The following is a 24,071-nucleotide window of genomic DNA, read 5'->3' as shown; positions in this document are numbered from 1 at the left end:
ACACTTTTCAGGTTTAATTTTTTTTCTTTGACACTTATTTCCTAAAGGCTTATGCTGTTTTTTTTTTAAAAAAGGATTTAAACCTCTTCTGTCCTTAGGCTATAACTTCTAAAAACATGTATTCTTGAATGTAAATTGAATTTAACCACAAATGCAAACAAGGAGATAGGCAGACATCTGTCTTTTCAAAGAACCTGAAAAGAATATTTCTTTCTTGTAGGGGTAAGGTAAAGGAGGAAGAGAGAGAGGGAAAGGTGAGGAACTTTTAGTTCTATTAGAATGTGGATGAGAAAAATACGTTTTCATACATTTTTTCTATATTCCTATAATGGTCAAAACTGAAAGCACCCATATCCATATATTCTGCAAAGGTTTAAGAAACCCAGAGTTGATTGTGCCTCTCACTTGGTTTCATTCTAAGTTTACTGAGGACATTATATAAAACCAGTGCTTTTTTTCTAAAAAAAAAAAAGGTGCCGGAACTCACACATGTCATACAACAGTGATGGCGAACCTTTTAGAGACTGAGTGCCCAAACTGCAACCCAAAACCCACTTATGCATCGTCGAGTGCCGGGTGGGCGTGGCCCATTGGGTGGGCATGGCCGCGGTACTAATGGCAGACTGTGTGGGACTAAAAAGTTCAATCAATCAATTCCAACTTTGCAAGATCTTTTTTTTCCCCCGCAAGAAATTGAAATTGACTGATTGAACCTTTTTTTTTTTTTTGCACACGGCGGCAGAGGCCTAAAGCGAAAAGGTTTTATAAAACCCAGCTGAAGGCCTAGCACTGGGGTGACGGCGCGCGTGCCCACAGAGAGGGCTCTGAGTGCCACCTCTGGCACCCGTGCCATAGGTTCGCCACCACTGTCATACAACCCGACTTGCCTACCCTACAAGGTTCCATCCAAAAAAGGTGCCGGAACTCCCGTTCTGGGCGTTCTATGAGAAAAAAAGCCCTGCATAAAACATAAAATTTTTCTATGGTTGTAAATCCCTCTTAAAGTTCACAAGGTGCCTAATATTACACACATTCAGTGCCTGTTGACGACCTCCGACCTCATACAGTCATCTGTAAAATTAATGCAGGAATGGCTTCCATTTATGCTTAGGTCTTTCTACCTGTCTCCTTTACATTCTATATAGTCTTATAGAGAACAAAGTGCACACAACTCTTTCTGTCTACCTACCTATTTCCTTGTTTCTAGCCGAGTACTCTCCAGAACTAACTCTTTCTGAAAGTCATGGTTTTCTGATTCTCATTTTTCATCACACACACACACACACACACACGCGCACACGCGCGCACACACACACACACACAAACCCTTGTGAAGTGCCATGTTTCATTGCCAGTCTGATAGAGCACCGCCTGTGCAATCTTGCTGAACTTTCTATTCAGCCTACCTGTTGGGAAAAAAGAAAAAAAAAGGAAACAGACTTCTCAAACCTGTCTATCTTTCTCTGTAAGTACTTGCCTGGCATCTTGTGAAATCTCTGTAATTTTCCTTTTGATTACAATGCAGCCAGACTTCCAATGCTTTCTCAATTAATGTTGTCAAAAGCATCACAAATGCTTGGGAAAGTGTCAAGAAGCCACTACCGCTTCAGATCTTGGGGCGCACGCTATGGAAAGAATCTGGGGGAGGTTTTCCTTATTACTGATATTCTAGACACCATGTGTTTAATTAAGTCATTTCTCCATGACAGAAATCTGTATCAACAATAGTGCAATTAATACTCTCACAGATCCTCTTACTTCTGACAGCTTCTAACTCATTTAAGCTACCCTTGTGCCCTACAGCTTAACATCACTAAAAGGGATCATGATGACTCTTTTTTTTTGAGTCCAGCTAGGAGGTTAAAATCACAAGAGCATATAATTTCATTCAGCACTCTATGTGCAGCTGTTCATTTGCAAAGACAGATACCACTGCCACTAGTGTGGCTATTTAAAAAAAAAAAGAGTTCTGAAATACATCTGCTTTGTCTTAAAAAAAAATGATCTGCACAATTTTAGTACTCGTGCTACCTGTGCTGTAGAATTATTTAAAGTTTAAAGACTAAATTTAAAGCCTAGAATGATTAAAAAGAGCCCTGTGGAAAAGTCACATCCCGACTTTTGTTTTTACCATGCACAATCTGAATGGAGGATATCTATACTTCCTTCCCTAAAGGTGGCACCACAAGCATCCAAACAGATTTGGCAGAATAGAAATTAAGAAAGGTTTGCAGAAGAATATGTATTTGGCAGAAAATAGCAATTAGTGTTTCTACATTTTAAGGGTATCAATCAATTCAGTCAATCTGAGTGTAACCAGATAGCCATAATAGTTAAAAGGGGTGGGGTGGGGGGGTTGCATCTCGGATAACTGACATCGAAATTTTGCAACTGTTTCTATGATGTTCAGCTGCTTTAAACTTATGTAGTATGTTGGAATTAAAAGTAAACCCATTTTGATTATAGGATCCCCATCTGCATTCTGAAATGCAGTAATTGCACCACTATAGCCCTGTTATTTAAGGGGGGAGGGAGGGAGGTAGAGAGAGAAGTTTTTCGTGTTGAAATAAAAGACATAATTATAGCAGCTCATGCAAATTGGTTGGAAGAATATTGTATTGTCTCATACTGCTGATATGGTCTAATCATTTTGCTATCTGTCTGTTTATACACCCTAGTTTCATGCCTCTGAAAGTGCCAGAATTCACTTAAATGCATAAAAATCAACAAGAGATCGGTCCAGGGAGTAATTAAGAAAAAAACATTTCAGAGTCAAAGGGAATAAACCTAAACCATACAGAAATAAGCCCTATAATACTGTGGGACTTTATTCATGAAAAATGCGAGAAGATACTACTAATCCTGTTTTTAATCTTGGATTTTGAAATTCTGGGAAGTGTATCAAATTATCAGCCTGTAAAGTCAGAAAATGTTTTCCTGTTATACTGTATAACAGAAATATAACAGACAAAAAATAATATATTCCCCAAAATAATATATTATATAAAATAATATTTTAAAAATCAAATATAAGTGGTGTTGTAGTGGTTAAAATGCAGTATTGCAGGCTAACTCTGCTGACTGTCAGCAGTTTGATCCTGACCGGCTCAAGGTTGGCTCAGTCTTCCATCCTTCCTAGGTCAGTAAAATAAGGACCCAGATTGTTGGGGGCAATATGATGACTCTGTAAACCGCTTAGAGAGGGCTATGAAGCAGTATATAAGTCTAACTGATATTGCTATTGCTATAATTGTTTAATGTATTCTTCAGTTTTAGATACAAAGAAAATGAGATGTTCTCAATGTATGATTTTTCTAAAGAGATGTTCAAAGGCAACATAGGCCAGTATATCAAAGCAAAATAACAGTCAAAGTAGTAAACAGGAATAGCATCTATAACAGTAGTAGTAGTAGTAGCAGCAGCAGTAGTAATATCTATTCCTGCCACACTGTGAAAGAAAAGATCTGGGTTCTGATTCCTATTCTTTCATTCATTTACTTCATTGAATAGCTTTGGGTCAACCTAAGCTAATTCACAAGCTGGAGCTCTTAAGATATGGTGGGAGAAAGGGACAATACCACACAGGCCATTGTGAGCCATTAGAGAAACTGTGAAAAAGAAATATAATAAAAGAAATTAAAGCAAAATCCCTGCTTTAGTTTAAGTTTGTGCTTTATTGCTTAGGTCAGTGGTGGCGAAACTATGGCACGGGTGCCAGAGGTGGCACTCAGAGCCCTATCTGTGGGCACATGCGCCGTCACCCCACTCCTAGGCCTTCAGCTGGGTTTTATAAAACCTTTTCGCTTTAGGCCTCTGCCGCCGTGTACAAAAAAAAAAAGGTTCAATCAATCAGTCAATTTCAACTTTTCACTGAAAAAAAAAGATCTTGCAAAGTTGGAATTGATTGATTGAACTTTTTAGTCCCACCCAGTCTGCTGTTACCACCGTAGCCATGCCCACCCAATGGGCCACACCCACCTGGCACCCGACGATGCATAAGTGGGTTTTGGGTTGCAGTTTGGGCACTCGGTCTCTAAAAGGTTCGCCATCACTGGCTTAGGTCAAGAGCTATGCTAGTCTTCTGAATGGTGTGCAAGAGGCTGAACTTCAAAACTGTATGAAGTCTGAGAAATACCCTAGGCCTTAAAATAATTAATTTGTCCACAACTCTTGATATTCCATGAAGTTAATTTTGCATGGACCCTGAAAGAGAGTCCTCTGCAGGACTCTGCAGGAATAGAAAACTAAGCATTTTATAGAACCACTCTATAAATAATTCTGGCAGTGCTACAGATACTGCAATATAATACAGAGAAGTAACATGAGGAATATCTCTTCTTAGAGGGAAAAATTGACATGGATGAGGTTAAGTATGATATTTAGCTATGGGGGACTAAGATAGAGTAAGTGAGATAAATAATTCTATTTGGTGAAAAGAGGGCAAATGCGGTATTTGAACCATTTTGAAGAAGGAAGTTATGGTATAGACAGGTACTAACAGACTATAAGATGAAAGACAGGGTTTGTTGAGTTTCTGGACATATCATTACTGCACGCATCACAAGTAAAGTGATAGCTGAATTCCCTATAATGGTCTTAAATTAGATATTATACAAGAATAGGCCTTGGCTTCTGCAGTAGATATTCTGACCCTGGGACATCATTAGATGTTTGATATTAGGACAATTTCTTTTCTAAAAGCAGAGAAGTGTAGAAATGATTGTTTATATCTGCTTTAACCCTGAGCAGTATGCATAAACTGTAATCCTTACTTTTTTTTAAAAAAAATGTTTACATGTAACTGATGTTCCTAAATGTTCATTCTTGAAAAAAAATGGATGTCAAAGAATGAAATGCTTGTTTACTTCATTGGATCAGACCCAGATTTAATCATATTTAGAACAGACTCACTGAAATCAATCTGTCCTATTAACTTTAATGGATTTAATGACGTAACACTAAGTTTGGGTCCAATCCAGTATTGTTTTAAATAAACCTCCTGCAACACTTTTAAACTCATTTGGATTGAGTAGATTAATTTATGTACTTTATGCTTTTAAAAATAACTATAAACTGCAATTTTTCTGTGCTTACCCATATCAATTGGCTGCTGCATATTTATTGTGAATATACAAAAAGGTTATTCCTACATACCGGAGATAATGAAATAAAGCATGGGATTATACAAAGCTCTCATTTGAAAAATACGTTTGCATGAGCATTTCCTTATTATTTCATTATATTTATCATTTTTAGATATTGTAGATTACAGTAAACCTGTAACCCTTACTTAGCAGATTTTAAGACATAAAATCTACTGGATTCAAGTTTGTCTAAATTTGTCACATGGATGGATGCTGTCTACTGTTTAGCTGAGTTAATTTTTGCAGCTGTTCTCGCATGACTCATGGACACTGCAACCGTCATACATATGAGTCAGTTGCCAAGCATCTAAAGTTTAATCACGTGACCGTGGGAGTGCTGCAATGGTCATAAGTGCGAAAACAGTCATAAGTTACTTTTTCAGTGCCGTTCTAACTTTGAACAGTCACTAAACAAACTGTTGTAAGTTGAAGACTGCCTGTATGTATGTAAAAATAATTAAATTTAAGCTAGTCATATAAATAGAAGATTTATTATATTTTTTTTAAGAAATTAGCATGAAAAGTATTCTACATGAAATCCTGTAAAAAATATACAGGTAAGATAGAAATTGGTCTACTTTTGTGTGTGTGTAGTATGTTTCGTGTGTATTATATATGCACATGTATGTATATATGTATATGTATCTATGTATACATATATATACCGTGTGTGAGAGAGTGTATATATATGTGATATGTGATATCTATCTGTCTGTCTGTCTATCTGAGTTTTATTTCATTGCCTTAAAAAAGCTCAGCAGAGTAGCCTTTAAACATTTTCCTGTATGTTCAATACAATACTGATTAAACAGGTAACTTTTCAAATTCTTAGCACAACCTCTAATAAAATTAAGCTCAAGGCTAACCCAATTACTCTCTTCTTTTGGGAAATTCCCCAACTGATGACATTGATCTAACTACTCAGGATCTTTTCTATTCAGAAATGAAGATACACACTATCCATAGTTGCATTTGCACACATATATAGTACCTTTACACCTTAGTATATATAGACCTTAGTATACAGCCCTATCTTACTTTATAGCACTTCTGACCCTATAGCTCTTTTACATTTACAGTGCACCAAGCAACCAGTTCTATATAACAGAAGTGATAAAAGCTCATCAACAGTTGAAGAGGAACATCTAATAAAAATATATAAAGTAAAACAAAAACAAAAAGCAGCAAAATCCACAAATGTTTCTGTGCATAATATATATTTTAAACTGAGTCGATTTCAGCAGGCTGTAACAAAATATTTTTATTGTGTTCCTTTGCCAATTATTTATCTAAACAACATTCTCAGTGTTTAATATCTGTATGTGAATCACAGTATATTGAAAACATTTCTCCACTGATGAAGCTTCCTAAATGTCTGCTCTCTGGCAGTTTATATAATGATACTATCTTTTAGGTTCCTATACATATTTGGTTCTGCATTTGCCACATAATTGGAAATATGAGAATGCAGTAACGTGCAACAAAAATATTAAATCACATTCCTTGGAGCTCAAAATGGAAACTGAAATGAAAACCTTCACAATGTCCATGCAAAAACAAAACAGTCTCTACAAGATGATTTACCATCACATTCTTTTCTAGTGCTAGCACAAAATAATTAACTTTGTTTTTATATATTTCATTGCAAAGTGAAAAGAAAGCGCCAATGTGAATATATTTCTATATTACAAATAGATGGGGTATTAGAAATAGTGTATTAAAGATTGTCCTTATTTTGGCATGGTGCAGGTAAAAATTAAATCAAAACTGTCCTTTTGTTTTTGTTTCGTTTTGGCAAAGCAGAAGGATCAATTGTTAATTCCAAACAGACTAGACTTTCATTATCTTAAGCAGTTCATTTTATTTATAAGCTGTTTATTTATTTATATATTTATTTAAATGGTTAAAAGGGAATTCCTACCTTGGGCAGGATCAGGTGGACCAAATTCAAGAGAATATCGTAGGATGAAATTGTTGTTCCACACATACAGTTGATTGTCTCTTGGATTGTAATCCACAGCAGCAATGTAATGATACATGTTGGGGAAAGGAATGTCTACATTTTCTCCTCGGCTTAACCTGGTGTTGTAAATATAGTCAATTGCATTTTTACCAGTTTCGCTTTCATTGTCTTGGTAAACTGATCGCACAACGTAAAGCACCCCGCATATCATAAAAGCATTAGAGGCTGCCCGTTTGTCATAGATTGTTTCCCATGTTGCTTCAAAACGCAGAGTATATGGATTGAGTTGGCTAATGACTATCATTCCATTGTTTTGTTCTGTAGCGTAAATTACCCACAAGCCATTTTCATCCACTGCCAGATCAATATCAGTCTTTCCCCCCCATCTGTAAGGGGATGTGTCATGGTAGTTGGCGGAATTTATAATAGCTTCTCCACTCTTAATTCTAGTCCTTAAGTCAAATTTCACAATGTTTCTGGTTCTTTCCTTATTAAAAAAGACTGCACCATCATACACCACAAATCCGGTACCATCCACTCGATTTGGAAGCTTATATGTTGTCTGTTGGCGTCCGTTTTGGAAGTCCTCTAAAGATGCATATTCTATCAAAGTATCAGTGCGGTATGGAGTCCATGGCATGAAGTATATTTTATCTGCAGCCTGAAGAGGGTCTTTGCACCACGCACCTGCCTTTTGTTCAGCTTCATATAAATTTGGGGAATCCACCACAGCTTTCAACGTCCCAGGGCAAACAAAAACTGGGAGTCACAGAAAGAAGCAAGACAAGAGCGATTAAAAAAAAAAAGGAATAAAATTCACAATATCCATAAAGTCTAGGCAAGTACACTATGTCTGCATAACTTTAAAGAAACAAAAATTCTTTAACTATAATGCCTTATAATTCATATGTGATTAATACATGTGTTACCCTTTGTCATTATGGTTCTTAAAAGTTACAGTAGTAACCAGTATATGCAGTCTTTTCTCTGACAACAAACCAAGGTTCTATGGCATATTACTAAATCTGGAAAAAAAAATAGAACTACCGTTGCATAAGAGCATTTATTCTCCCGACCTTTTAATTGATGTGCAGTAATTCAACTAATTGGTAGAAGTTTTTAATTCTTAACATTTTCAAGAAACATTCAGAAACCCTCAGACTGAAAATAAAGCTGCTTCGACATACAAGGGGGAAAAATTAAAATTAAAACATCAGATCCGTAGACCTTCATCAAGAGCAACAGAAATAAAGAGCAACCAAAGCAATGGATGGAACAGACCAGGAACCCTGTAATTACGGCATGCTATGGAGAGGGTTCTGGAAAGCCAAGCAAGATGACATTTTTATTAACAAATAGTCGTCATGGGTAAGAGAAAGACAGGGAAAGAGAAAGAGAGGGAGGAAGAAAGCCAACGGGAGTCTTCATCCCAGAGCAGGTGCCATCAGATACTAAATCCCATCACCTGCTTTTAAATAGCCAAGTCAGTTTATTGCAAAAATGCAAAATCAACTTCTTTAAGGAAGGGTATTTATCAAGATCCTGCCGATTATTATAATTTCAGAATGTTGTGGGGAAGGGGAACGGGTGGAGGTTAACATCCATAAGGCACATAACAAGGAGCTGAGGGGTTTGGACTATATATGTTATTTACCTTTTTGCTCCACTTCTATTTCAAGCATCGGAAGAAAAATGAAAAAAAAAAGTGCAAGGAAAAAAAGAAGAAGATTAACACAAATTGATTATTAGGCGAAGATTAAATTAGTTAACAAGACGTTAAACACAGGGAGAATAAGAACTGCACAACATGGGATAGAGAGAAACAGACAACAGGAAAACCTAGCTGGAGAAAGATTCTACAGTTACATAAGTGAACATGGATCAATCATTTTAGTAGGTTAAAGAGGCAGAACAGAAAATGCTGGGATGCAGTTTCACTTAGTCAACCTGAATAAATAATGAAAGACTTGACTAATGCATGATATACATAGCCTTCGGTTACCCAAGCAGCCTTAACAAGTGCACGTAAAAAGGGCCTTCTATTAATATGCTATCATATGCATGTGTTTTATATATTGTATTTTAGTATAAAGAAACAGCTTTGGTTAAAGGAAAGGCTAAACGGATTTGCATAGGTAGATCTCTTTTGGGACCCCAATCTTATTCTTCTGCAGGACAGAAGTATTTCTGTTACTGAAATAGTAGGAGGTACTAGTAAAATTGGATTAGCGTTTATGTTTAAAGTATTTAATTCAGACTAGCCTCTTGCAAAGTTTCTCTGAGACTGCAAAATCCAAATCTTAAACCAAAAGCAAACCCAATATATTTGGACACTGTAAGAGTTCTCAACTGGTTTGCTTTTTATGTAAATCACCAATTCATGCTGAGTTTGGTTTCCCATTTTTCCAAATACAGATGTTTCTTTATTTTATTTTTTTTTAAAGATACAATTTCTTGTGGTCTTTAGCTTTCTGGAGTTTTCAGTTAAGGGTGAAGTGGACAAAAATGCAAATAAAATTGGGCATGCAAATAAGTAATTACAACACAGAAGAATATTTCTTAAGGATACAGACAGTGGATTGAGCTGTGGACTAGAGTTACTGAATAAACCACAATTGGCTGAGATTATTCAGCACCCTAAACCAAAAGGAAACAAACCACAGAACATAATGTATGTATCCACTCAATATATCATTAATCTCAAAAGTCTATGCTTTACTGCGTCAATGGATTTATAGGAGCTTGGAGTTTTTCTTTAAATCAAAGATTTCCCAATTTTAGAATTTTTAAAAAAGAGAAAAGAAAAGAAAAGAAAAGAAAGGAAAGGAAAAGAAAAGAAAAGAAAAACCTACAAAACTGAATTTGACCACTTATTTTGGCTATGAATTTTTCTACAGATCATTCCAGCCTGTTCGATCGGAACCTACTGATCGTATCTGAAAGCCTAGCATTGTCAAAACACATTTTCATTTTAAAAGTATTGAAAATTAAGTTAAACTATGCAAAGGTAGAGACACAGTCCTTAATGCTCATACATTCAGAGCTATGGACTTTCTTTGCTTTAAAACACCACTGTTTTCTAGATCACACAGGTATGTTCAGTTTTAGAAAAGTCTTTAAGCAAGCTGACCTTTCCCACTGTAGGAGATAAGATTACCAATTTTACTATTTGAACTCTCTCTCTTTTTTGGCTGTTACCCATTATAGAAAAAAAAAACCATCTTCAGAGAGATACCCAGTGTCTTTTCTCATTCAGAAAATCCTGGTAGCAAAGATAAAATATATACAATTTTTGCTCTTGGCAAACTCCATAAGTAAGACTGGAACATCTTGGGAAAGTTAGATTATACTTTTTTCCATGGAACATGATTTCTCCTTTCATCATGACGAGAGAGGGAAGCTGATACCTTCTTCATGTTAGCTGTATTGCTGGTTAAAAACTCCAGGGTTAAAGAAGGAAAAGTTCAAGAAAACAAAAGAGTAAAAAAGGTCATTTGTTTTGAAGAATGGATGTATTATTACCAGCTGGATGGATTATCACCAACAAATATGATACAATGAAAATCTCTCTACCTCCACCCATATACACACACAAACACACAATCACCAACCCAATAATATATATCTTTCGCAGGTGACTTTTAAGCACTAAGAGTGGAATACCTTGCTACCTTAACTTCATTAGTTCCCTTTATCTTTTAATTTGCTACAGTGGTTTAATGTAAATTATGCAACGTACCCTGATTTCATTTCCCACTGCTTAGAAATGGGAATGTTGGGATTTCAATTTTAGAAATAATAAATCTTTTCACTAATATCAAAATGGAGACATCTGCTCCATCAATATCTCATCCCACTACCTATTAAAAAATCAAGGTGGTTTACATTCAGAAGTAAAATGAATATTAGAAACATTTTAAAGGCCAATGTCAGAAATGATCTGGGTTGAAACGCTCCCCGCACACACAAAATGTTTTCTATAACTGAAATGGAAAGAAGACAACAGAGAAAAGAAAGAATGAAGCAAGTAAGGTTTGTTTTGTTCTGCAGAAAAAGTCATCAATAATTCCAAAAAAGGGGGGAAATGGAAAAGGTAAGGTCCACATTGAACAATTTTGTGTTGTAACTGCAATTTTGTGTTGTAACTGCAATTTTGTGTTGTAACTGCAATTTCCTCTTATTGAGAGAATATGGAATTTTTCCTGGAGCTCAAAATAAATGCTTAAATATTGTTCGTGCATTATTCCATATGACTATTATGCAATTATCCGTTTTTCTGACCCTTTCCTTATAAGGAAAGTTATACATTTGCATGCTCTCATCTTGGTACTTTATGCTGTTGAATAGGACTCTGGAGAGACAGAATGACTTTCAGGCCTGAATTAAATCCTTTGTCTAAAATGAATAAGTATAACGGTCTAGAACGAAGAAGTAAACAAGAAACAAAAATCAGATTTATATTTTCATTTAGGTAAATTTTGCATCAGATTAACCCAAAACAGGACAAAGAGTTATCATCAGAATATGTACCAAATTACTGTTTATTATCCTGTTTTTTAATAAGTGGGATAATAAAACAAACCGTTTGTCTAATATAATTAATCCAAGGCAGGGATATATCAAGGATGTTCAGATAAACAGTCAATACAACTGTGTTTTGACAAAGAGAATTCCATAAATCTTCTTGCCCTGTAGGACTTTTTAATTTGTTTAAATAAATAATGCTGATTTGTGTCCACATATACTTACTTTCATGAATAACTCTTTTCCTACTGAAACTAACGAGAAAGTCTATATATTTATCAGAATACATGCAAGACTTCGAGTAAAATGTATAAGCAACTTGCTGCAAAATAAATACTAGCTATAAAACTGCTTTATTTACTTTTGCTTTGGTTGAAAATCATTCACCTTGAAAAATGTTGGTCATGGCATTCTTAATGCAGCATGCCTCAATGCCAAGGAAATTTATTACATATTTCATACCAAATTTATTTTAAACACATTGGCATTGTCCAAAAAACATTTTCATGACAGTAATTATTTGGAACTATCACATTTCTCTTTAATAATGATAGAGTCTACCATATAAATATGCACTCTATTCAATCGTTAACTGTAAAATATACAGTTACATTACTTCTATTAATTTTAATGATACTCAAATACAGCTTTACCTGGCCAGGGTACATTTTTACTAGATCTGAAAAATCTAAATCATTTTACTATCCCAGGAAATAGAATATAACTAAGTAAACAGAACAAAAAAAATTAAAAAGAGGTTTATAATTCATCACTTCCTGATGTTTGTGGATGTGAGGATATTCTATATTAAAAGAAACAACAGTGTACCTGCTCAGAATACTAGAACAATGGCATAAACAAATAAATATTAGTGTCATGTACACAGTTGTCACATTGAGTAGAGCTGTACATTTTTGGGGACAGCCTGGTAAAGTAATAAAACTGTAAGGTCCAATAGAACAGCTAGAAAATAAAATACCTCTGAGTATCTTCCATAGAATTCCCGGATCCAAGCAAGGCTTAAAATAAAACATCATGCATAGATGTATGAAGTGGTGTCTGTGCTTTTTAATCCTAAAAGGACTGACTTCGGTTATTTGGAGTATCAACATATACTGCACAATTTAGAGAAATGTCAAGCGGGCTGTCTCCATTGCTCTGAAATTTAATCAGTAACACTCTTATTCAAGGATAAAGCAAAGCATTTTCGGTTTATTTTAAAATTCTGATTTTAAAGTATTTATCTTAGAAATGTGGAATTTTGGGGGGCACAGAAGATGAATTGTTGGTAGGAGAAAGTATTTTTGAAAACTAAAGATTTTTTTTCATTAAAGCTATATATATTAGATGGCTAACATCAGGAAGCAGTGCACATACTATATATCTAATATAATCCTGATCACATGAAAATAGCAACCAACTACAAAAATAGTTTTATCCTATTTATAATATATGGTCTCCAAATAATTTACCTGTTCATTTAATGAATATATTAATGTATACATGGAGTTCAACTGAGATAATATATTGATATCTGAACAATAACAGAAGTATATGAACACTGGAATGTATTATTCTTATACTAAACATCTGCCTTATCACGGGCCTTCTATTCCTCTTTGTGGTTAAACTAAGTTTACCAGTGCTTTAATGTTTAATAGTGATTTTTGAAATAAGGGTGACAACTGAGTGCCGTGCTATGTGCTGCCCTAATGATCTATGAAAGAAATTCCAAAGTGAGCAGAGGAACTAAGAAAATATACAGCTATAGTAAGATATAGAAAGTACGTAGATCCTCTTAAGGAAGGTTTATCCCATTATCGTATTTAAGAATAAATTTCATTGCATTCAAATGCTATGCTGGCTTATTTGCACAAATTTACACATTTGATGATTTTTTTTAAAAAAAATTTCTATGCCAGGATTTTTCAAAATCTGTTTCATGGCACCCTAGGGTCTTCTGAGAACTTTACAGGTTCCGTCAGGAACTGGAGGTGGAGGGGGGGGGTCACTGGAATTCAGCACATTTTCTACCTAGACTTTAATATTTGATCTGCTCTATTCCCTATACGTCCCAAAACTGATGACAACTGGAAATCTGAGACAGCAGGGCCAATGACTGTCATATATGATGATCCTTCTCCTCTTTCTTGTACATGCAATAATATGTGCCTAGAAAAAAGGCTCCAAAATGAAGAGAACTAATCAAATTAAAAGTGCTATGACTGCCTAACGTTCTGCCATTATTTTTTACTCCCATGATGCTTTCAACTGAATGCAGTCCACAACCACACAGTTGGTTATTAATTGTTCTCATGTATTCCAGTGTTATCCCTGATGTTTTCATAACTTCATTCTTAAACAGCTTTGGATTTTTGATCATTTGGCCTTTTCTGCATTAGTTTTGTAAGAAGAAAAACTGTAAGGATGTAGGAGTCCCAAATCTATTCATCTCTTTCAGATCTCTTAGCTTTGACAAGAAATTGAAATGTCCAAAGTGATAAAGAGTACACAACCTTAGCATGAAACAGTCATCCATCAATGGCCAAGTGGGGACAACAATAACAAAAGTCAGGCTGCAGTGAGAAACCGCAGTCATCCCTCCATGTTTTTTAATAAAGAATTAATTGATAGTGCTTTCTGTTGTAGCTGCATTGGTAGTAAATTAGCTCAGAAGGCAATATGCACTGTCTGATAAGGATGGTTTCCTCTCTCCATGGCCTTGAACCTGAAACATACGATGGATTATAAGTGCATTAACTATGAAACACCATGCAGTACAGTGCTTTAGTGCAAGTAAACAGATGCACAAAGTTACGTGCAATAAGCAGTTTTATAACAATCGTAACATGAGTTTTGGATATCCCAGATACTGGTGGTTGCTGTGAATGATCAATGCAAAGCCTTCAACACCTTCAAAATGTACATAAAAAAGGCTTACAATCCCATTGCAAACAGAATGTGAAAAGCAGAAAAAGGAAGAATTTGGGCATTGCAGAAAGAAGAAAGCTAAAATTTGAAAGTAGGTTGCTAGGGAAAAGAGCAGAGATTCGAAAAAAGCAAATGAAGCTCCTAGGGAGATTTTGAATATGTTAACAGAAATATGGATAATTTCAGAGAACAGATGTGTACCTTATTTTTTGCATTACTGCACATATAGTATGTACATGTTTGAATAAAATGCCTTTTGTGATCTCACAGTGATAGTACAGAAAAAGAACAGCCATACTACTTGTACCTTAAATTATATTGCTTGAATAATTTTCTCCACCGACTATAAATAGTGGCCAGGCCATATAACTACAACTACTATGGGTACAGAGAGGCGGTTTTGAATGAGAGATTTCCATACATTCAGTAGGAAGATCCCACTGGCTGCAGTGTAAGGGCAATGATACCAAAATTAGGTACTCAACATAAGCAGCACTATGTATACTCTGGCTGCACTGAAGAGTTATTGACATTAACATTGTTCCATTGGCCTCATATTTTTTTTAAATCTGCAAGTTGAAATAAGCTGGTGCTTGATCCGTCAAGAGAAAGGCTGCAGCTCTGAATCAGTTATTGGGCTACAGAATCAATTTTATTTCAGCATATGCTACAAAAACAAAATTACACTTTAAATGCAGTACAAATTAAAAGAAGCACCATCATGTTCGCCTGAGATTTTTAAAAAATAACATGTAATTAAAAAATGTAAATATTCACCCAATGTCACTTCCAAATAGATTTATTCAAAATTAAATTCTAAATTTGGTCCTTCAATTAGAAAAAAATTCTATCCATATTAGTCCTGCATAGAAAAACTTAGAAAAATAGAATAGAAAAACTTATAAAAATATGTAATAAATGACCACCAGTATTTTGCAATGCCATTCAGAGTTTTCTTCAGTTAACTGCAAAAGAAATCATTTTTTTATAAACAAACAAAAAAAATTGACTGGCAGGAATGCATCCACATTTGTGTCCTAAAAGAGCCCAGCAAATGATCTGAAAATAATATTTATGTATATTTAAGCACTTCCTCCTGCTACAGGAAATGATCCCAAGAAATATAAGAACCTTGATATTTGAATGATGTCATAGTCTCTTTCTGGCAATTTAAAATGGTAATTTCAAGGTAAGAAGATGTTATGATCGGAATTATCTTTTTCTTAATAGGCAAAAATGCATTACTCCCAACATGCTACAAGAAAAATGATATAATGAGCCACTAATGATAAGTCACTGGAAAACAGATTAAAGTTCAGCATGTGCAGTGCATCTCAAATCTAACGATGGTAGAGAAAAAGAAAACCACAGCAAGCATCTTTTCTGCAATGACACAATGGTAGAAATACACAGCAAGAATGGAAAAAAAAATATGAACTGTGTTTGGCCTTTAATTGCTTCTTAGTAAAATTTATAGAAGAATTAAATAAAAGTATTGCCAGTACAAATTATAATACAGTGTTTTTTTAATGGTATAAATAGGAAAATTAGTATAAATATAAAGTGTGGATGAAGTCTTGGTTGTTAACCTGGTTCATTGTTTTTAACACAAGAATAGCACCAATCCAAAACTGTCTCAACTTATGGAATATGTACCTCCCTTTCACTATAAAAAAGCTTAAGGTTGTGAATATTAAAATAATTAAATGGGACATGAGGAATAAATGGATGCACAATTCATGCGCCATTAAATTTTACAGTTATAGGCAACATATTTTTTTCTAACAGAAAAGATGACACTAAGTTTGAATTTATTTTTAACAATGGAATTTTAAAAAAGAGTGAATGAAACTTTTTGTGAAAAAAAATGAATCAAGCAATGTAAGATTTGTGACCAGCTGTTGGTCTGGATTGCAGAAACCTCTGTGAAAGGATTATGTATATATATAGAGAGAGAGAGATGAAGTCGTAAATTGTACATTTCAATAAATCCCTAACTAAATGCAAGTTTCGTAGCCTCAACATTTCCCTGCAAATTTGAACGCATAGTTTCAGTGTGTAGTTATTTACAGATTCAAAATAAGAAAATAGTTAAAATGGCAGATACAAAAGTTTTGGACATCTTTTCAGTTGGCACTTTGTAATACAGGTAGTCCTTGACTTATGGCCATTTGTTTAACAGGTGTTCAAAGTTAGGAAGGTACTAAAAAAAGGGATTTATAACCAGTCCTCACATGATCAAAATTTGAGCCTTTGACAAGAATATTTATGATAGGCTGAGCGTCTTTGGGGTCATCTGATCACCATTTGTGACTTTTTCAGGGGGCTTCAGACAAGCAACGTCAATGGGGGGGGGGGTTTAAGGGTCAGGTTTACTTAAAGATTGCATGATTTATTAATCATCATATAATTCACTTAACAACCTGCAGCAAAAAGGTCATAAAATCAGACTCTGTTAATGGTTGCGTGAGTTAGCAACAGAAGGTCTGGTCCTGATAGTGGTCTGAAGTTGAATTTATTGACTGCCTTTTTAATGACCATTTCAAAGTTACAACACTGTAAAAGAAATAGCTGTGCAACCAATTCTTTCATTTATGATCATTGCAGCATCCTGCAGTGACATGATTGCCATTCAGGTTCTTTATAAACAGTGCACATTTGCGACTGTGGCCAAGTTCCACAGTCACCTAATCACCATTTGTGTAGTCTGGAGCTGGCTTGCAACAAGCAGCGTAAATAGAGAAGGCAGACATACTGTAAAATCATAAGTTGCAGTCACACGATGCTTCACTTAATGACCATGATTTACTTAATGACCAAATGGGAAGTGAGGTCATAAGACTGTAACAGCTACGTGATTTTTAGTTTAACAACAGAGCTGCCATACCCAATTGTGGTTACTAAGTATGGACCACCTGTGCCTCCTTTTGTAAAAGAAATTAACAGTTGCTAAATGTTACTCTAGCCACCTCAGACTCCTATTTGTGGTTTTTGTTGTTGTTGTTACTCTTTATTTCAGAAGACTTACAGTTCAGAAATATTCTTAGATCTCTTTGTATGCACAATATGTTTGGGATTTCACTGCTGATTTTGAGTAATATTTTATCTGGGGAGTATGAAGGCCAATCCAAAACATTTATCTTTCTTTCTTGTAAGTAGCTCATGACTGATTTGCAGGCATGGTTTAGGTTGTCTTCAGACGGATAAAATGTCCAAAATTTGAAAAAGATACATTACTTGATTTTATACAATGTAGTGATTGTGTGAGCTTCTGTTCACTTATGGATTCAGTGAAACACAGAATTTGACCAGGGATAACTGATCCTTGGCACACATGTAAGGCACACATTTAGCCTTACATAAAGGAGTAGACATGTAGTTTTTAAAATATGGAATTCTGCTGGGGTAAAAGGATGAATATGGATTATTGTAGATGTATTTTTGACCAAGGATCATGATGTTTAAGCTGGGGGTAAAATAAATTGTGCTAAATTTAGTAATACCCGGGATATTATTCCCAGATATTTCCATGGCACGCTCCAATGCATGAGCCAAAATTACCACAGCAGGTAGTCCTTTCAAAACTAATAGTAAAGTCAGTAGTTTCTTTACAGAACTGCAAGCCAAGCCAATTTGTCAAGAACTGGTACTGGGCATAAGTACAAATTCCTATTGACTCTTTTGAATAGCTAATTCAAGTTTCTTTTTCTGAGAGGAAAAAAAAAGCAACTCTAGTAGCCTTAAAAGCCAAACACTTAAGAACACAGACAGACACTTGGCCAGCATCACACCATGGCTCCTTTCCATACTTTGTGAAGCTAATTGGAGATCCTAGCCTGCAAGTGTTCAGCATGCAAAATGGTTCTCAGGCCGTAAACATGTGCTTCGTTTCTCCATCAGTATGGCTCCAGCATCAATTGTGAACGCTAGAGTAAGGGAGGAAGAAGAAGAAGAAAAAGCATACTTACTGTAAGGGACACATTCATATTGGACTTCGAGGTATTTATATGTTCCAGGACAAGGATCAGGAAACACATCAGACCCAGTAACTACTATACATTGAGTTCTGTTGTTGCACCTGTCAAAGGAGAGAAAATGTCAACAGAGCAATTTTAGAATAACTCATTATTTTTATCTTCTGGTGGCAATTTATATAACCTTCTATAGTTTAATACTTGTCAGATGCAATGGATTATAACGTCCACGTTTCCCCAGAAAGTAGAAGAAATGTGAATACTTAATTAATTCAATGAATGTTCAATGTTCAGCGTATAATGAAATGTTGATTCACAGCAATCGCGACTAAGAGTTCAGGTAACAACAGATAATTCCTGTCCTTTTTTCAAAAGTCTAAGTTTTTTGTTTGTTTACTTTTTTGATGGTGAAAGTGTTACTCTACATTTTGAACTCGATTTTTCTAACAATTAATGAATTTTCAGACATTACAAATTAGCAATATTTTTTTGGAAAGCAGCACAATTTAAATAGTTATACTTATTGTTTAGAGCTGGACATTTTCCAACAGCTGTGCTCTGCATCTGAAGGGCCAAAGTTTTAAAGACGGAAATAATACAGTACCCTTGATGGGATTGTGGAGGTGTGACAAGCACTGTGCCACCAACAATATTATTGGCAAATTTCCAAGTGGTTACGCTCAACATAAAATACTATGGTAATATAAACTAACAAATGATTTAATCAGCTCTACACAAAACTGTAAAATAAAATGTAGATTAAATTTTTTAGAAAATCAGGATATTTTTAAAAAGTGTGCAGTATTAAAAATCATAAAAGAAAGCAAGCATGAATATTAAAAAGATACCAGATTTCGTACTGGAACAACTTTACTGAAGATGTCCATCTATAACAGAGGTCCCTAACCTTTTGGGCACCAGGGACTGGTTACGTGGAGGAGAGGTTTTTCCGTGGACCGGAGGGGGCATGGTTTTGTGCGCTGCCTGCATTCCACGGATGGGGCTTTGCTTGTTTGTGTGGACCGGTTGCTGGCATTCAGCGGGCCAGTACCGGTCCATGGACTGAGGGTTGGGGACCCCTGATCTATAAGACATTTCTCTAAACTGGCATTTTATTCCTGTCATATCCTCCCTCCTCAACATTCACCTCTCAGCGCAAAGAAACCTTTACAAGAAATCAAGCCATGATCCATTTCCCATAAAATGACCATGCTAATCAGAAGCCGCTGGTTTAGAGAAGTCTGACAGCCTGTAGACAGATACAATATAAAAGACTTGGTGTTTCAAACTGAACTTTAATTTTGAATAGAAATGAAGTGATACTTGTCAAAACTTAGAATAAAACTAAGTTCAGCAAAACAACCTTCAGTGTTTCATTGTGAAGTCAAAGGAAGGAGCCACACAAAAGGTCAGGAACAGTTTGGTAACTAAAACAAAGGAAGTTTGGCTGCTCTCCTGGGTAAGTTCTGTTTGTCAGTAAACTGCAGGAAAGGCAGCCAGATCTTAAAATAATAGTCTAGCCTTTGACTCCAGCCATATATCAAACTACTGCATTACTAGCACTTCCCATACTATTGAATACCCTTGCATAAGTGGAAGACATCTATCTTATGCTGGAGAGTTGGAGGGTTTCTGACATCTGTCTTCCCAAAAACAGGTGTAAGATCAAGCCATGTTTTAAATTCATGTTTGCTAAATGAATATTAAAGTGAGCTTAATTGCAGCATTTCAGAAAAACTTCAGTGTTGTTACTAAATGATACATCAGACATCTCCCCTTGTTTTTAGTAATTAGCTTCTGAAAAAGAACCTAGTTTTAACATTCAGAAGGGGGAAAAAAGAATTTTTTTGCGGAATGGATAAAAACACCCCATGAAATCTGTTATAGGTGTTAGGCTGATTGTCTCATTCCTACAACAAATATAGCTGCCTGTTGGTTGAGGTCTACTACTGTAAACCAGACAATGTGTATTCAGCAGTTTCCTACAATAAGCTGACAGCCACCCGTCATAATTTCCTTACAAATGTGCCCACCTTAACTAGGTAGTAGGTACCCTATGGGTTAACTGTTACATTTTTATAGAATGTCTTAACAAAAAAAAATTACACCTATATATACTGTACATCTTCTTAATAAGCTCAGGAGATATTTTCGTAACAGTAGTTAGAGATGTAAATTAACAATGCTTTATATTCCAAGTACTGTAGACTGAAATGGCATGACTATTCTAGCTGAAACCAGGTGCTGAATTTCTTTTATCATACTTCAAATGATCTGGATGAAAAAGACTAGGCTGTGGAAAGCATTCAAAGGGGATCTTCATAAAACAATTTGACCCAAGTAAAATGACTCTCCTTAAAATGCTGTGGTAGCAGTGACCTCTGATACTCTTGGTATGGCCACTTAGGAAGCATTCTTGGTTTACAACCTCGATTTACAACCATTTGTTCAACGGCACTGAAAAAAAGGTGACTTACAACTGGTAACACTTATAAAGCCGTCACAGCAACCCCATAATCACACAGTCAAAATTCAGATGCTTGGCAATTGACGTGCATTTACAATTGCAGCATCACAAAGTCACATGATCACCATTTGCACCCTTCCCAGCCAGCTTCCATCAAGCAAAGTCAATGAGGAAAGCTGGATTTGCTTAATGACCATGTGATTTACTCAACTGCAGTGACTCACTTAACAACTGCTTTGCTTAACAACAGAAACTCTATTCCCAACTGTAGTCATAAGTTGAGAACTACCTCTATGTATTCACATGGATAACTGCTTGGTTTCATGAGCAGTCCCAATGGAAAGATAGTATAACAATAAAAACCTTTGGCTTAAAGCTCTGATAAGGGTAGTATCTGCAAGTCTCTTTAAACATTGTTTTATATAATAGTCTGATTTTGTTTCTTAGTTTCACTTAGATGACAATCTCCTCTTCTTTTAGTTCCCCTAAAACAGACATGTCAAACACAAGGCCCGGATGCGGCCCGCAAAGTGGTTTCATGTGGCCCGCAAAGCCATCCTGGAAACAGTGAGGGAACGGCCCCTGCTGCCTTGGCCCTGGCCCAGGCGGCTGGGAGCCAATGTACAATTTTGTGGTGGCCATCTATGCTGAAATGCATTCAGTCTTAGCTCCACAAGGCCATCTGGAAACAGCGAGGAACCAGACCCTGCCACGTCGGCCCCACCCCCTGGGTGCATGCTGGGGAGGTGTCACCCTTTGTGAGGAATAAAGAAATGCACCATCGCCTGGAAGTGGCCAGCTAATGGCCCTCACCTACTTCACATATCCGGCTTGATGGGCTCTGGGAGAGGGGTTTTGGTAGGCAGTGGGGTGCTCTCCTCACATTGCCGAAAGGCTGAGCCAGGCGGCATAAATCCAAAAAGAAATGCGAGGCCGCCCAGCTCCCAGCCTGCCTGTTTCAGCAGGCAGCGGGGCGCTCTCCTCACAGCGCCAAGAGCTGAGCCGGGTGGGGTGAATCTGATGAGAAGTGCAATGCTGCTAGCCCCCAGCCTGCTCAGTTTCAGCAGGCAGCAAGGTGCAAAGCTGGCAAGCTTTGCACCACCCGGCTCAACCTCTTGGCGCTGTGAGGAGAGTGCCCGGTTGCCTGCTGAAACCAGGCAGGCTGGGGGCTGGGCAGCATCGCGCTTCTTTTTGGATTTGTTCCTCCTGGTTCAGCCTCTTCGCGCTATGAGGAAAGCGCCCCGCTGTCTGCCGAAACCGGGCAGGCTGAGGGCTGGGCGGCATTGTGCAGGTAAGGTTGACTCTCATGCTGCTCATGGCATCCCCTCCCCAAGAGCCCACCAAGCCAGATATGTGAAGTAGGTGAGGGCCATGTGCTGGCCACTTCCAGGTGATGGTGCATTTCTTCATTCCTCACAAAGGGTGACACCTCCCCAGCTGCGTTTCTTGCCTGTTTTTCTCCCTCCCTCATCTCAAATATTTTCCCATCACTTTATACTTAGGAAGGAAGGAAGGAAAGAAGGAGAGGGAGCGTCTGAGGGAAGTCCTGCCTTAATCCTGCCCTGCTGCCCTTTCACCATCCCCTTGCCCCCTCCTCCTGGCCTATCCTGGGGGTCTCCCATCCTATTGCTAAGGAAGCTTGGATACAAAGCCGGGTCTCCTCCCATGGAGAGGGAATGGGCCTCCCTCTGACTTTGCCCTTGTACCCATCATGAGCAACCTGGGTAAAGAAAGCAAGCACAACAGCAGCAGCCTTGAGGAGGAGGTAAGTGCAGCTGGGTGCCCCCTTGGGGAAGTGGGGCTGGGCTTGGTGCCACGGGTGCTCAAGGGCCAGGCTGGGCATTTGACCTCTGCTGTCCAGGGCTCCCGGCAGCCCGCACCACCATCCAGCCCCCCCGCATGGCCTGAGAAGAACAGTGAGGCTCCTCCAGTGGACCATGCCTTGGAACTTGACCTGGTCCCACCCCCTTCCACCAGAGGCCCTCAGATCTGTCCCACTCCTGCCCAGGCCCCCACAGGCACCCTTGACGCGAATGATGTAGAGCTGGCCACACCCACCCAGTAGGTCACACCCACTCCATCCATGCCCACCCAGTAGGCCACACCCGCCCTGGTCACACCTACCCAGCCCCCCCGAGGGCAACTGCAATGCTGATGCAGCCCTCAATGAAATTGAGTTTGACACCCCTGCCCTAAAAGAATTTTCCACCCCTTTGGATCCTACAACCCTCTGGAGTAGGCCTTGACCGTAGGAATGGGACTCCAAAAGGGTGGGAATTGCCCTTATTTTATGGGCAAAATGGATTAGTTGAAAACCACCTAGAATTTAAATACTTATATGTCTTATTCTATGACTATTATCCTAAAAATATTTCTAGTTTGCCTTCCTATCTGAAACAGACAAAATAGGTATGCTATTTAGTGGTTTTTAAATATGTCCTTTTTAAAAAAAAAAATGAGTCTAACGGGAAGAGAGAAAAAAGTCTTACTATGCTTTATGTTATAGTTTATCAAACCTGCATAATGTAACATGATTTGCTATAACTGCCAAAGTCACTAGGCAGATATAAATCACTGAACAATTAGGGTAAAGAAGTATATAATATCCATCAGTGGTAAGAGCTTTTTCTTCCTCTAGATAAACAGACTATAATAGAGTAACTTATAATATTTCTATGGAACAGCTTATCCCTGGTTTACTGGTCCTCCTTCTCTTTCTCACACTTCTATCTTTTTAGCCATGCGCTTGGGAATATATAAGTTTAGCCTACACCTGCGGGTAGTATTGTTAACACTCATTGATTGGTGCTTTATAATGTCCAATGTTTTTAAATCCTATGTTCTGGCCTTTTGTAAGCTGCCCATGGCCTATAGAAATTTAGCAGCACAGAAGTCTGGGTAAATATAAACAAATAATTTGAGCCAAGTAAGATAGCAGTTATCTCTTACTTAGAATGTCAATCACCTTTCTACAATATCATAAGATGGAACATGGCTTTGGAAGGCTTGTAGCTAAATTTTATCAAATTGTTGCATTCCCAGGGCAGTATTTCATATATTGCTAGTGC

At 37.1% G+C, this 24,071-nt stretch overlaps 1 protein-coding gene across 4 annotated transcripts in view; it reads right to left on the bottom strand.

Moving 5' to 3' along the window:
• Positions 1 to 24,071, bottom strand: part of ADGRL2 (adhesion G protein-coupled receptor L2) — a 222,282-nt gene that overhangs the window by 55,442 nt on the left and 142,769 nt on the right. For all 4 annotated transcript variants that reach the window (XM_029284080.1, XM_015815684.1, XM_029284078.1 and 1 more), the window contains exons 4-5: positions 18,531 to 18,640; positions 7,066 to 7,866 (exon numbers count right to left, since the gene is read on the bottom strand). In XM_029284080.1, coding sequence (XP_029139913.1) covers positions 7,066 to 7,866; positions 18,531 to 18,640 — 911 coding nt within the window. The remainder of the gene's footprint in view (positions 1 to 7,065; positions 7,867 to 18,530; positions 18,641 to 24,071) is intronic.

This window comes from Protobothrops mucrosquamatus, unplaced genomic scaffold (assembly GCF_001527695.2).
Source record: "Protobothrops mucrosquamatus isolate PMUCROS unplaced genomic scaffold, P.Mucros_1.0 scaffold365, whole genome shotgun sequence".
In the NCBI taxonomy this organism is placed as follows: domain Eukaryota; kingdom Metazoa; phylum Chordata; class Lepidosauria; order Squamata; family Viperidae; genus Protobothrops; species Protobothrops mucrosquamatus.
The sequence above is the reverse complement of the archived record's forward strand: the minus strand, read 5'-3'. Positions and strand labels throughout refer to the sequence as shown.